General features: G+C 44.2%; 2 protein-coding genes and 1 pseudogene across 2 annotated transcripts; all 3 read right to left on the bottom strand.

Annotated features, from left to right (window-relative positions):
- Window positions 1-4,547: 4,547 nt before the first annotated feature.
- Window positions 4,548-6,303, bottom strand: LOC116920882 (annotated as a pseudogene).
- LOC123471345 (cytochrome P450 302a1, mitochondrial-like) lies at window positions 5,985-6,695 on the bottom strand. The gene is made up of 4 exons (XM_045172587.1): window positions 6,674-6,695; window positions 6,468-6,520; window positions 6,143-6,312; window positions 5,985-6,084 (listed from the first exon to the last, which is right to left on the bottom strand). The coding sequence occupies exons 1-4, from the start codon at window positions 6,693-6,695 to the stop codon at window positions 5,985-5,987; spliced, it is 345 nt and encodes a 114-aa protein (XP_045028522.1).
- Window positions 6,696-8,183: 1,488 nt separating this feature from the next.
- Window positions 8,184-10,242, bottom strand: LOC123471562. The gene is given in 2 exon segments (XM_045173169.1): window positions 8,184-8,976; window positions 8,979-10,242. Coding segments are annotated over 2 exon segments (1,917 nt in total). The 5' UTR covers window positions 10,192-10,242; the 3' UTR covers window positions 8,184-8,272.
- Window positions 10,243-14,700: the final 4,458 nt, after the last annotated feature.

Below are 14,700 nucleotides of genomic sequence, written 5' to 3'. Positions count from 1 at the left end.
TGAACACGTTCTAATCCCCGACGCTTCAATGATTTCAATGCATTCCAAAGAAAAAATATGACCACAGTTTAATACGGTGTTTGGCATCCTTAACCAACACACTGGGCAATTACCATCATGGTTAACTTCTGGGAATTGTGGAAGGATATTTCCCTGATGTTGCAGAACATCCGCTACGGGCAACTCTTCGTTAATTTCTTCTATTTGTTGAGCAGCCCCTATTTCCCTTTCCGGTCGTAGTTGAACTAATCTTGCCATTACATTTGCTCTTCTTTGCAAGAAATTCGCGTTTTGAGCTTCGAAAAATCTTTCCATCCTCACGGCGTTGTCTTCATCCCGCGAGTCTTCTGATTCCAAATGTGGATCAGCTGGTGCAACCCGACGAACGTATCGATGCCCTCTTCCGGCACCGCCTCTTTCATTCAACAGAGCAGCAGGATTACCGATTGGGCCTACTTCAACTAGTGCACCTTGACGTGGCGCGGGTGCTCTACCTTGATGTCCACGGGGTCGCCCTCTTCTTCCACGTCTATTTACAGCCGGTGGATCGACAACGGCTATTTGCTCATTCGCCTTCCGTCTTGGTGCTCCCCGAACTTGCGGTCGCCTTCTTCCTTGAGGTCGTCCTCTTCCACGACCCCTTGCAACTGGAGCCCCAGGATCTTCGACTGCAGCAATTTCCAGACGATTTTCCGCAGCAAGAACTACTTCGATTTCCACTATTTCATCTTCTTGAAAGCGAAATTCGGGGCATCAATGACGGCAGGTGGAACATGTAGCAAAGCCTCGAATGCCGCACGTACTTCGTCAAAGGGGTGGTTAAGTTCTTCTGCGTTTTGCTCTCGAAATTCTATTTCGACGGGCTCGAAGTGGAACGCTGCTGCCATTAAGAACTCCCGGATGGTTATCCGTCCATTCTGTAGATCAATCTGCAGAGCCCTGATCTCCCTGTCTCGCGTAACGTATTTTTGACGTCTTCTATCTCTAACAGGAGTGCCATCCCGTAAGGCTAGGAAGCTGTACTCCGCCTCCTGACCAAATTCTTGAAGGCGATCTAAAAGATGGAAACGTTACTTCTTTTTGAAACATGGAGAAAGTTAATAGAAATTTACCTAAAAAATACCACGGTTTGGGGTGTGGATTCCCTATATTATGATTGAATGATCGGTGGTTTGCTTCCATCTGGTTATTTGTTCTGTTGTTTTCCATGTTGACGCAGAATCTCTCTGGTCCAATGCACTCCATCCAAAATGATCGTATATACTGGACAAATTGGTTGACGCGTACTCTGGATTCTGCGTCAATAGTGCCACCGATTTCGTTAGCGTAGCTCCGTAGTTCCTATATAACATAAAATTCTTAATCGTTTAGTTTGAAATTGAAGGAATTTTAGCTTCCCCCTCGTAGCCAATCCAAGCATCATTAGGGGGGAGAAGAGCAAGTGCAATCGCGAGTTTCACTAGGCGGTTGATTTGGTCGTTCGTCCTGTATGCTTGTCCTAACCCCAGATAGCAGGCATACCTATATTTGGACTTGAAAGAAATGTGGAAGCGCTTTTAAAACTAGCAGCAAACGGGACTTCGAACTCTTAACTCTAGAATGGTGAATTTCATTACATCTTGTTGTTGTTACTCAAATTCAGGTAAATGCCCATAATGTAGTGATATTTGCATCGTGATGAAGCAATAACATATAACTATATAACATGACGACTTGACATAATCGACGACCAGTTTATAATACTGAGAGGCGGCGAATAAAATAAAGGAAGAAAGAAATTTTATTTTACAAGAATTTTTGACATTCATTGGGAATCCTTTTATCTTGGTTACCATAGATAAATTTAATTTAGGACTTACCATCCCAGAATGGAAGTAGCAGCCACGAGCCCTACCAGTAAGAAATACGGCCGACATGGATTGTAGTATTGCCAGCTCATAATCACTGATGAGAAGGGTAGGTTCCGGAACTCTTCCGGTGTTCTGCTGGCAAATCTCCAACAACCGACGGAGGCAGCATTCGCACAGTGTTTGGATCTTGTTTGTCATTAGAAACGATGCAACTGAGATTGTCTTTAAAAAAATGCAAAATAACTACTCGTGAATCACATGTTATTTATAAATAAACTGTAATAAGTTTAGGTCCATCCAGTGTCCGAAGGAAGGTGGCATTACAGTATTTTTTACGTGCTGAACTAATAGGTTTGTGCCCGTGTTAAATCAAGGGGGGGGGGAGGGGATGATGAAATCATTATTACTTTAGCCCATTTGCTACATTCAACCGCTAGAGCACGGAAGAGGAACTAAAAATCCACGATCTCTTCATATCCGATAACAGGGAGTAGCCGAAAAACAACTCAGGATGCGACGGATTATCTATTTGGAACTTTACCTGCCCGTTGCACCTAACACTATCTCTGCCCGTCACTCCCACTCTGACTCTTTGAAATTGCTCACCATCTCTTCCCGTCAACCACCCTTTTTGTTTTTGTCCGGCGACTCAACTTGCCCGCCAAAATCCAAGCTTTTTCTGGCCGTTTCATCCCAACACTGTACTTTTCCGTCGAAATCTAAGTTTATTTTGCCTCCCTCAAGCTATCTCTACCGGTTAGCCCGTCAGCTCGTCGCCTAACTTTCTATCTCTGCCCGACACCCCACTGCCAGTGTATGCCTGCTGATACAGCTTATATTCCAGCCCGTCGGTTGCCATCCACTCATACACTGATAAGCCCTTCAGTAGCTACATCATACAGTTTTATCCATTGGAAGTGCGTGGGTAAGCTAAGCCGAAAGGGTTTGAACCCTGTTTTACGTACTGCGCCCCAGCCAATTCCAGCATCCGCTCAGTCGCTCACAATTGCAATTCACAACAAAATCAGTCGTTTGGATTTCTCTATTTGCTCATATTAGGATGGATTGTTTTAAAAACTTACCATGACGTATGATACAGCGTCTAAAGATGCTAACTGGTAGAAGCCTCTAGGTGTTGCATGAAAGGTTCCGTCCATATGCATTTCGTGGGAATCAATGAAAGCGGGGAGAGTTCCGACGTTAACAAAAACTAATGCTTCTCCATCCCCCGCCACCACGCGTCCGAAGAAAAATTGGTTGACACCATTCAAATCCATTCTGAAAAAGTAACCAGATTGTTAAATAAAATGAAAATTTATTAGAGTACTTTAATTTACCTATATCTTTGATTGGCGTTGATGAGGTCAGCAAAATGTTGTGCATTTCTTGGATTAACGGGTACATAATGCTGACGCGCGCGATATAGGGTAGTCCGGATACCGACAAATTGGACAGGCGGACGGCCCGGAAATCCTATTAATATATAAAAAAACAAAAAAGAATGAACAAGATGCCTTTATAGGTTAAGAATACAAAATGGAAATGAGATATCTAGGAATAAGAATTACAAACGTAAAGCCAGAAATTAACATCCAATATAGAGGAACAAATAACAACATTCTACTTGAATGTGATATAAATAAAAACAGCAGCTCACCTTCTTAAAGCCGACATAAAAATAATGTGCAGAGAGACATTTGAGTTGGCAGCTTATTGACGACACCAATCCATGAACTCAAATTTTATAATTTCAAGGTGGTCGTCCTTGTGATTATGAAAACCATTCGGAGAAAAAAAACCTTGCTCATTGCATGTTAAGCTAGCCGTACATCTTCTAGTCAAGTAACGACCACATCAGTACCTTTTAAAAAGTTGATTGTTTTATGCATGGCAGAAAATTGCATGCAATGAAGAAACTTACCTGGTAATTCCGCGGACAATTCCATTTCGATGAAAAATATATTCATCCAACGAGTCGATGCAAACATGGCTGTCGCTACGAGCTCCAGAAACTTTGCGAAACCGTTCCATTGTAACCACACTTCCAAAACACGGTTTTGACCAGTACTGACTACTAGCCAAGCTTAGAATCTCTACAAAAATTGAAAATTCCAACAGCCAATCCAATCCCAATCCCAGAAACATAGCAACATGGATGATTTTACAAAGTATCAATGGGGTTGTTTAAACAACTGGGTTGGATAGTCACAGACAGATGTCCGTGAAGACTGTCCCACAACCCCCAGGGGAGACAAAAATTTTAATTTATTTTTTATTTTTGGAGGACTTCTAACCCAAACACATATTAACTTTTTGTAAATCATTCTTTTTATTTGCTTCACTTTAACTAATAATTTTTGTAGTCTTAAATCACTTATCACAAAGTACACGACTACACTGAAAACAAAGTTGTTGAACATAACTACATTATTGAACACAAGATCTCTCCGGCATACCAGTAGGAAGGCGCCATCGGTAAATACTTGATGATTAACTTGAAGCAATCACTTAAGGTATAACTGTTTTTCTCCTACTTACCTATTATGTTTTTCAAATGTCATAGACCTTGTTGGTGTACACTCTACGATATGTCCATCGACGAGCGTGGGAGAATTGTATAAGAAAGTACCCCAATTTCATAAAATTTTTCTGTTTATTCGTAGAACTGAAATTATTTTTTTGGTATGCATAAGTTTTATAAGTGTCCTTTCCGGTTTTATAACGATTCCTGTCATCGAAACTAATGTTGACATTGCTATTGAGTTGTGACATCTTTTATTCGTAATCTTCATTAGGAACCAGTGGACAATCGCCCAATAGCCACGTACTCGGGGACGTGTCGATAGGATCTAACTCTGTTGGAAGTTGGACATCTTCTAACATGAGCGGAATTTCATGTGATACCGGTGGATCGACAATCGCTGGTTCTGGAAGAAATGGGATATTTCTCCTTCAATCGCACCCAGGTGACCCCTTTAGTACGCCATGATTCTTCGCCAACAAGCCAAGAAGTCATCATTTCGCCTTTGCCCTAAGACGGGGAAAAGATACTTAGTATTGCTGATCCAGCACTTTTGAATCATTGTTACTTACTCGGATGGATGTCATTCCGCGTTCTTCAATGATATAGCCACCTAACCTATTCAAAAGCTCTTTGGTAGCTGCAGAAATATGAATACGAAGAGCTTGTCCGAATGATTCCATCCGAGATGCTGTGTTAACCGTGTCACCAAAGAGGCAATATCGAGGCATTTTCAATCAAACCACTCCAGCAACGCAAGGACCTGAATCTACGTGACCATTAATTAAAACAAGGCCATGAAATTCAACTGATTGAAATCAAACATACCAGAATGGATGCCAATGCGTAGTTTCAGCGTTTTTCCAGGTTGATGTCGAATGTGGAAGTTGCTAATCTCCGAGAGGTGAAGCGCCAGTGAAGCGCTTTCAGCGGCGTGATGGTCATCGTTACGAATGGGCAAGCCGCTGGTCACCATGTAATCGTCACTGATTGTTTCCACTTTGTATGCATCATAATTTTCCAGGATGGAATCGAACAAAGTGCAAAGCTCGTTGAGTAGACCGACCACCTGCAACGGAGTGCTAACGGCTAAAAACCGACAATGTCGCTGAAATAAATCGTGACAGAGTCGAAACTCTCCGCTTTCACAGGCTCGCCTCGTTTTAGCGATTCTACTACCGACCTAAACAGTTACCAACAAGTGTTCCAGATGTTAAGAATTTGCTTGTTATTTTAGGCTGAAAATAAGTTTTACTTTGGCAAAACTCGATGCAGAAGGGCTTCCGTTTTCTTCTTTTCCTCCACAAGCTGATCTGTTCTCTCTTGGACGAGTCCTTCCAGATTGTAGGTGTACTTCTCCATCATAATCATGATGTTGTCAAAGATGTTGGGTTTTCTGATAGGGATAGCGAGAACAAATAGAAGTGGATTGTTTAGTTCCTGTTTTAGGTCAAAATTATGTTGTTTATTACAATCCAGCTTCCATTTCCTTTAGCCGTCCACGGATAGATTTGAAATCAGGCCGCATTTCCGGCGATTCGTGCCAGCAATCCTGCATGCACCAGATAATGTAATCCTTGCAGTCCAATTGCGTAATGGGAGGTCGGAAGAATTTAAAGTAACTTCCAAGCTAACTCCAACAGCAACGTAATAACCTTGAAAGATAAACGGTTTTCTAATATGCGCGCCACATTAGGAGCCACAGGTGTCATCCTAAATTTTCAAGATGTAACCAAGAGGAAAAGACTAATTATCATTTTATTGGTAATACCTAAGACTTTCAGTGATGAACACTTTAAGGTATTTGAACTTCAAAAGAAGCGGAGGAGTTTTTGCGTCTTCCGGAGAAAGAAAAACTCGGTCCAGCTCTTCGTAAACGCGAACCTTTACCTCTGGATTGTTCAAGATATCGTGTAAAAGAAACACGGTGGCATTGCCCGTCTGAATAAGTGAAAACGAAATATATATTTTTTCGATTCTATACGTGGAAGAGAGTGCATACCGTTTCAATACCAGCTGCAACAAGATCGCGATCGATAATCGAGACGATTATCACGGGTGTCAACGCCTTCAGCAGTCAAAATTTGATGGAAAACCAACGATTGCGTCTCAGTAGCCTCGCCACTGATAAGGTCTTCATTAATCAAATCTGAAAATACGCTGTTAAAAATAAAATCATGACGTGGCAAAATCTATATAATTGGATATTTTTGGCTTTACTAGTACATGATGTGCTCACATTTTGCTAGTTTTCTATAAGATTTTGTAGGAAAATATTTCCACCATGGAAGTTCATGCATACTTTCATGAGACACTTCAAACATATTTTTCGTTGCAAACATTTAACGCTCAGCAATAGGCGGGAAGCAACTCTTACTTAAGGCTCCCAGACATCGGTCCAGAATAATGGCAAAAATGACTTGAAAGGAAAAAAATTCTATGTCATAAAATAATAGATTTGAGCATTTGTCATTTGTCACGCATCTGTGTTCGTTACCTTCTAAACCAAAGCTGTAGACATATCTTTCGAATCCCTCAATAAGATTTTCTACATTTCGTTCTTCACGAATTTTCTCTATCAGTTCCTCTGATATGATGGATAGTTGCTTTACAGTATGATCTCCAGGGCATTACTGGCTTGCTGAGTTGTTAGTTTGCTTCGCAAATGATGCCATTCCAATCATTGGCTTAAGAAAAAACTAAAGTAATATACACTATTACAACCTTTACCAGGGGTTTTGAGCACACACACATTTGGAAGGTTGAAGCATTATTACTACTCATGTTATACCACTCATTAGGTCAATAAACTATAGCACACTGTACTACTTATATATAGATTTTCGAATAATTTTTTTGCCACAGCCCTGTAAGAGAAGATATGAGCACAAGTCTTCCAATCACTACACAAATTAAAATACCTGCATGCACACAATGTCAAATTAATCGTATGCCTTTGGTAAAAACCACGGCGACTGATTAACCTACTTGTACCTTTCCTTCTGTGATGGATTGATTCGGTGTGGTGTGCAGCAATGAAAATATTTCTGTTATGACGTAGTTGACGCAAGTGACGACTAACACTTAACAGACGCTTCCACTTTTGTGCAAGCAAAGCCACGTTGACAGATAAATTCTTCGATGCCAGATAAATTCTTCATTTTTTTGTTTTTTTTTGCAGCTATATCCTATTTGGTTGGTTGGTTGGTTAGTGGATTGGTGCCCTTCTGCTGACGGTCAGTCGCAGCAAATGGTCCTCTAGGTGAAGACCTTCCGCACCGACGCTGCTGGTTGCTTACTTTGGCGAGGCGAGGGAGGGGGTATTAAGGGGATGTGTTGTGTTGTGAATGTAAAGGCCATCTAGCGATCGAGGTTTGGATTGCGAGTTTCAGGCTTGTCAGCAGGTCCGTAGCTACTTGCATTGTTCAATGGCGGCTGTTGTGTTTGAGTGGACAATTCGTTGTGGTCGCGGCATCTTGTTTGGATTAACCCTGTTGCTGGAGAAGCAATTGATTGAAGGTCCGAGTTTAGTGAGTGAGTGGTATTTAGGGTCATGTTTGTTCGCAGCTTATAGAGTTGAGTGATTGGTCTTCTGTTTCTTTTAGGTCCCTGGTCTCTTTTGGTCCAGCTGCTGTTGTAGTACTCGATGTGTCTGGGAGTTTGGTGGCATACATTAATAGTTTCCCTTCTTCTTTAGGTTACACGTTACCCTGCCGTGCACGGGTTACTGATGGATAATATTTATTTGCTTGTGGGCTCCTACTGGCTGTTGCTTGGAATTGGGAAGGATGATCTACTGCCTGGGTGAGTTGCGAGGTTCTTTTCAGATTTTTTAATTTTTTTTTTTCAGCGTTCGTAAACGCTTTTGAAATCCTTACCCTCGTCGGTTACCTATGGCTTGTTAGATTATGTTGATCAGCGCGGATTGCGTTAGGAACTGGGTCGTTAGGTTCCGGATTTTAAACTGGGAATCTGTGTCGACTGCTGGGTTGAGGCCGAGAATGGTATTAGCATTGAGTTCGAGGTTCCTATCCGAAAAGAACTGGCGGATTTTAAGGCGGAATTCTTCATTTCTTGGGCAGGATTCTAGTATGTGGCGGGTGTTTTCGATGGCTGCGCATCCAAAGCGGCAGCTTGGGTCGGCTTCTGGGTCTATCCTGTGGTTGAAAGCATTGAGTCGGTTGTGCCCTGAGCGGAGTCTGTGCAGGCATATTGCTACTTGCCTGTTTCCGTGTTGGTGCCATTTGATGGTGCCTAACCTGGGTCTCATCTGTATGCAACTTTTCTTGCAAGTCTTCTGGTCACGGAGGAGGTTGGTGGCCCAGTTGGCCCTTATTATTGAGACCATTTCTTTGGGGGACAGGCTGTTGTTGACTCTCTCTCCGTCCTGGGTGTTGCATTCCATAGCTGCCAGTCTGTCCGCCCTTTCATTTCCTTCTATACCAGTGTGACTAGGGATCCATGTCAGACTAGTTCGAGTGCCGCTTGATTTGAGGCTGGCAATTATTTTCCGGGTGGCTGTAACCGCTTCATTTTCCGATAGGGAATTCGATGAGATGGCAGTGATGGCTGAACTGGAGTCACTGTATATGATAACTTCTGGGGGCAGTCGTCCATGTCGTAAATTAGTTTCAGGGCCTGGTATATGGCTGTGACTTCCGCCGTGAAAATGCTGGAGCCTTTCGTTAGCGTCCAGGCATGTTCAATGTTTAGGGTGGGGACAAAAATAGCGCACGTTGTGGTCTCGGGGGACGATGATTTGGATCCGTCGGTGTAGGCCCTGATGGATGTCACCGGTGCACTGCTGTTGAGGGAGTTGAAGAGGTTTGTTGTCCGGTGCCTGCATGCCATGGCTTGTTCTTTGTTCAGGGGGAACCATGAGGTTTTGCAGTCGGGTGGTCTGCTGGGTGGTGGGTACTTGTGGGTGGATGGTAGTAAGAGTTGGTGTGGAAAGAGGCTTATGCCCAGGGATTTGACGAAGTCCAATTCCTTAATTAAGCCTGGGGTGCTTCTAGGTTTCCATGGGGTGGTTGTGGTAGCGAGCTGGACGAACGGCTTATGTATTGGGTTATTAGGTTTGTGGCTTAGGTTTATCAGGTATTTACGGGTGAGCAGTTTGGTTCTCCAGCTGAGTGATTCCGTCCCTGTTTCCGCATACAACATTTCTACTGGGGTAGATAGATTCGCGCCCAGTATGTTCCTTAGTATAGCGCGTCCCACAACGTCCACTCTTTCCAAGTTAGTTTTGCTGGCGGCGCCGTAGGCTATAGCCCCATAGTCCATCAGGCTTCTGACGAGGCTTTTGTGCAGGAGGACGAGTGTTTGAGTTGTTAGGCCAGCTTTGGATCTAGTCAGAATAGAGAAAAGGTTTTTAAGTTTGAGGCAACGGTTGGTTACGTGATCGATGTGGGATTTCCACAGCAGCTTGGAGTCGAACCAGAGTTCCAGGAAATTAAAGGTGGGTTGAGAGGGAATTCGGTGGCCATCCAGATAGAGAAGAGGATCATTCCCGGGTTTATAGGCTCTTGTGAAAACAACCATCGCGTTTTTATTCGGGGTGAAGCTAAACTTCCATTTCCTTCCCCATCTTCGGACTTTGTCTAGGACTGGCTGTAGGGTCACTTCGGCGTCCGCTGGGCGTTTCACCATTGAGTAGAGAAGCACATCGTCGGCGTAGAGTGATATCTTCGTCTCTGGAGTGGAGGATAGGAAGTCGATTAACATGATGTTGAAAAGGATTGGGCTCAGTACCGCGCCTTGGGGTACTCCGTTTTCTACCGGGGCTGGGATGGAGGTTATGCTTCCGATCCTGACACTCATACTACGTCCGGTTAGGAACTCCTTAATCCATCCTAGGAACGCTCCAGCGATCCCTTTTTAGCCATCTTGAAGAGCAGGCCTTGGATCCAGACCGTGTCGTAGACTTTGTTTATGTCGAGGAATGTGGCCACCGTCGAGCGTTTATGGTTGAAACTGTACTTGATGTCGGCGTCCAGTTGGGCGATCTGGTCTGTTGTGCTGCATCCTCTCCGGAATCCTGCCTGGGCTGTATTGATGTTTCCTTTGGATTCAAGGAGCCAGTGTAGTCGGTTGGCCATCAGTCTTTCAAAGGTTTTTCCTAGGCAGGAGGTGAGTGAAACTGGTCGGTAGGAGTTGGGGTCGTCTGCTGGCTTGCCTTTTTTTAGTAGGGGGATAACCACTGCGTTTTTCCATTGTGCTGGGACGTAGGTGTTAGTCAAAAGCGTGTTAAAGAGGTGGAGAAGGGATGTTTTGTTAGGTTTAGACAGATTCCTTATCATCTTGTTCTGGATCAGGTCGGGCCCTGTCGCATTACTTTTTGATTTCGGCATGGCTTTGTCGAGTTCTTCCGGCGTGAAGGCGTCGTTCAGGGGATCAGTAGTCCGCGATCGGGTTTTGTTACTTATTGCTACCTCAAAGTGCCTATTGTTAGTAATGTTTCTGGGGTGGACGCTACTGAATCTGTCTAGAAAAAGGTCGGCTTTCTCCTGGGGCGTTTGAAAGATGTGGCCACCAGACTTGAGGGCCTGGCCTGTGGCAGAGACGTCGGATCCGTTCCCAACCATGTTCCTGACAAAGGCCCACATTTTTGGTTGGTTGTTTGGGCCCAGGTTAGCAATGAAGGTTGACCATGCATTCTTTTTGAACGTGATGATGGTTCTTCTTTTCCTGGCTTCGGCTTTTCTCCATTCTTCCCGTTTTGTTGTAGATATTGGGGAGTCCATCCATTCCCTAAAGGCTCGGCGTGCTTCCTTTACCGCTGTCTTACATTCTTCGTCCCACCACGGGCGGGCTGGGCCTTTGTGCGTTGCTCTGCAGCTTGGGCTGGTTCTCCTGAAGAATTGTTCATTGCTGGCCTCGAGGCCATCGGTGAATTGTCGCTGTAGCCGGATCTAGGGTTTCGATGAAGTTCTGGGATTCGAGGAGCACTTCTAAACGTTTGTTCCAGGCAGGCCACTTCTCCTCATTAATGGCCCAGGCTTTCGGACGGCTTGCGTAGTGCACTACACTGGCGTTCAGAGTGATGATGATGGGTAGGTGGTCGCTGCCCATGTAGGGACCTAATGTGGTTGTGGCTGAGGTGGCGATGGATGCTGCTGTGATGGTGAGGTCGATTGTGGATGCTTATCCAGACACTGGGTCCAGGCGAGTTCCAAGGTTGGGTGGGGTGATGAGGCAGGCGTCTTGGTCGTTGATCAGGGCTTCGTAGACGGATTTGCCGGCCTTGTTCACGGTGGCGTTAGTTTCCCATAGTGGGTGGTGTCCGTTGAAGTCACCACCAAGGAGGTATGGGTTGCTTCTGTCTAGCATGGCCTCAATCTCTTCGGTCTCGCAGTTGGCACTGGGTATGTAGATAGAGGTGAAATCAATGTGTTGGCTGTTCTTGAAGAGAATGCTGGCACCAATTGCTTCAATGGTGTCAGGTTAGTTGTGGGTTATCGGGGAGAACTGTAAAGATTTACTAATTAATATGGCCACTCCTCCCCCCAGTCTATTGGGGCAGTCCTTCCTGAGGATGTGGTGGGACTTGAACTTAGGGGCGAAACCGCTGTTCCAGTGTGTTTCGCTAAGTAGGGCTACTTCTGGGTTAACCAAGGATAGATATTGGCGGAATTCTTCTAATTTTGATTTAGTGAGGCCTCTTGCATTCCACTGTAGACACTTGAAATTTTTGGTAGTCGGATCAGTCATAGTTACTGGCGGTGTGATCCATGTCTTCCTGGTCGGAGAGTCTGAAGTAAGATGATGGTGATGGGGGGATCGAGCAGTTTAGCATGAAATCTTCGTGCCTGAGAAGGGATGGGTGTGCCGTGTTTACCGATCGGCTTGGGTTAGGTGGGAGCTTCGTGTTCGGTAAAGGTTGTTGAGCGTGGTCGGGGGGCTAATCTTTGGGCCGAAGGTGGACATCATTGCACCCATAAACTCGTCTAGTTTGTCAAATCTTGTGGCTAGGGAACCGGCATTATCCTCTTGCTTCATGATCACGTCATCGAACCTTTTGTCGAAGCGGTCGAACCTGTCATTCGTTTTGGCCAGGTCCTCGGTTAGGTTCCCTATCTTATCTTCGTAAGGATTATTCTCTCTGACCACACGTCCGGTCTTCCTCTCATGGGTAGGCGTTTCACGTGGGTCACATTCTGGTCTGCTAGGGCCTCTTGGATCTCTTCTGTCGAATCTTTTATAGGGACCCCGAATATTACTCCGGTTCTGTAGGCGAATGAGCTATTAGGGAGAGAGCAAAGCACTGGTCTACCCTGTAGAGATTTCAACTCAAGGAGGATGGCTTGTTGGTCCTTGTCGTGAGCGTGGATGGCCAGGTCACCTCCAATCAAGATCGAAGAGTCCTTGGGTTCCCCGGCTATTTCTATGATCTCGGCTTGGATCCTTTTCCGTTCTGCTATATGCATGTTCTTGAAGCTGGGTTTGTCATCGGTTAGTTTCACGATCACAGGAGGGAGTTGGGATTCACTACCGCATGGTTTTTTGCGAGGTGGGCTACGGGATTCTAGTAGGTTCTCTGGGCCCATTGATAAGCTAGTGCTTGGCGCGATTCTGGCATGTGTGGGCGATGGAGCAGAGGCTGGGATTTGGGCGCGAATGGTAGCCGGTGATACAAAGCGGGGGGGCGTATAAGTAGGTCTGAAGCCTTATGTGAATTTTGGGGATCACTGAGAGCGTTGTGAACACGTCCTTTCACTACGAAGGTTTAGACCCGACCGCTATATCCTATTTGTTTGATGAACAAATGAACAAACTGTCAAGACGATAAACAAAAAACATGGGTACCTGACATTTTGGGTAGGGTGACTGGTCGTAGGAATAGGGGGAGGCGGTGGTCTTCACAGTTCAGCATTAGCAATATCAGCGTTTCCGGCGCTGGCCGTCAAGGCAGTTATAATATCCATATGGTTATAATTCCAATTGGATAACCTTCGCCCAGCGTCACAAACGTGGCCTGAATCATTTAAATGTAAACCTTTTAATTCAAATTCAATTAACAGAAATTTAAAAAATTACACGGGCCAATAATGAATGCAAATGATTTGGTCATCTGCAAGGCTGGTCATGCAGTCGTCCGTTCTTTAACTGTACTAGCAGATGCTACGTAACTATAACATAAAGTAACCGTCCCTGTTAATTCAATTAAAATTAATTTTAAACACTTTATTAGGTATTTAATTTGTATGACCTCCAGCAGCTCCGATGATGAAACGGGCAGTGAAGAGGTACCATCTCCTCAGTCCAGGCAATGCAAACACACTGGCATAGAAAGCGAACCCAATGGCCATAGTATTCGAATCGAACCCGATCGGTTGCCAAGGAAACCCATGACTGGACTGAAAAAAAGCTGGGCAAGTGGCTGAGAAGTGACGACTAAACCGAGAAATAGTGTTCCAGCTTCAGGATCCATCTATCTAACTTCACAATGAAAAATTCCCAAAATTTTAGTATTTAGAAATTTAAATTAATTACTGAACTAAAGGTATAATTGAAATTTAAACTTAATAGGTCCAAGAGTTTGATTTTTATTGTAAGTTTTATTTCCAAGCGAAAGCACAAAAAAGGGGCCTTTTAAACTTTTGTTTGTAGGGTTTGGCGCTAACAAGTAATTTTGCGAACGGGGGATTAAAAGGCAAAAACGTTTCATACTTTTCAATTCTGTATTGGGCATCTCGCCCAGACACGCTCGTTAGTCGAGCTCAACACGTGAACTGCCTTCCAAAAAACAGCGTTCCCCTTCTCACATTTCAAGGGGAAAAAAGGGGGGGGGAGAAAAAGGGGAAGTCGCAACGCAACGTTGCCGGATGGTTCACAACACGACAACAGTACCATTCTTGTTTATTCTCGGTAGAACCCAAAGATGTTTGACGTCATGGCCTTAAAATCAAGTCTTGTGTTGAATAACGGTCCCAAATATTCGCACCTGTTGGAGCAAACCTACCATAAAGGATTTGGCTTCGTACGGTACATTCTTGGGAGAACCTTCAACTTTGGCATAAATATCCTTGATGCCGACAGCTTTGCAATTCTCTCTGATGGCTCGATGGCAGACAAGTCCATAACCTTCAGGTTTCTTTTGCACGAAGATCGTCGTCTTGCCAAAAGCAGTGAAAAAGTCATGCAACACTATACAAATAATAGCATTTAGTTTACATATTACCACATATTTAAAGATAAAAAGAATGCAAACCTGTGTGTTCGTTTTATAACCCGTGTGTTTATTTTATAATAATTATTTTAGTTTCGTGTACTAAAGGGGGAGGGGAAAAACTTTGAACCCTTCGTTCGGGATTAGTTTTAGTTTTAAAA

This window comes from Daphnia magna, linkage group LG4, assembly GCF_020631705.1.
Source record: "Daphnia magna isolate NIES linkage group LG4, ASM2063170v1.1, whole genome shotgun sequence".
Taxonomy (NCBI): domain Eukaryota; kingdom Metazoa; phylum Arthropoda; class Branchiopoda; order Diplostraca; family Daphniidae; genus Daphnia; species Daphnia magna.
Note: the sequence above shows the minus strand (reverse complement) of the source record. Positions and strands in the feature narration are given on the sequence as shown.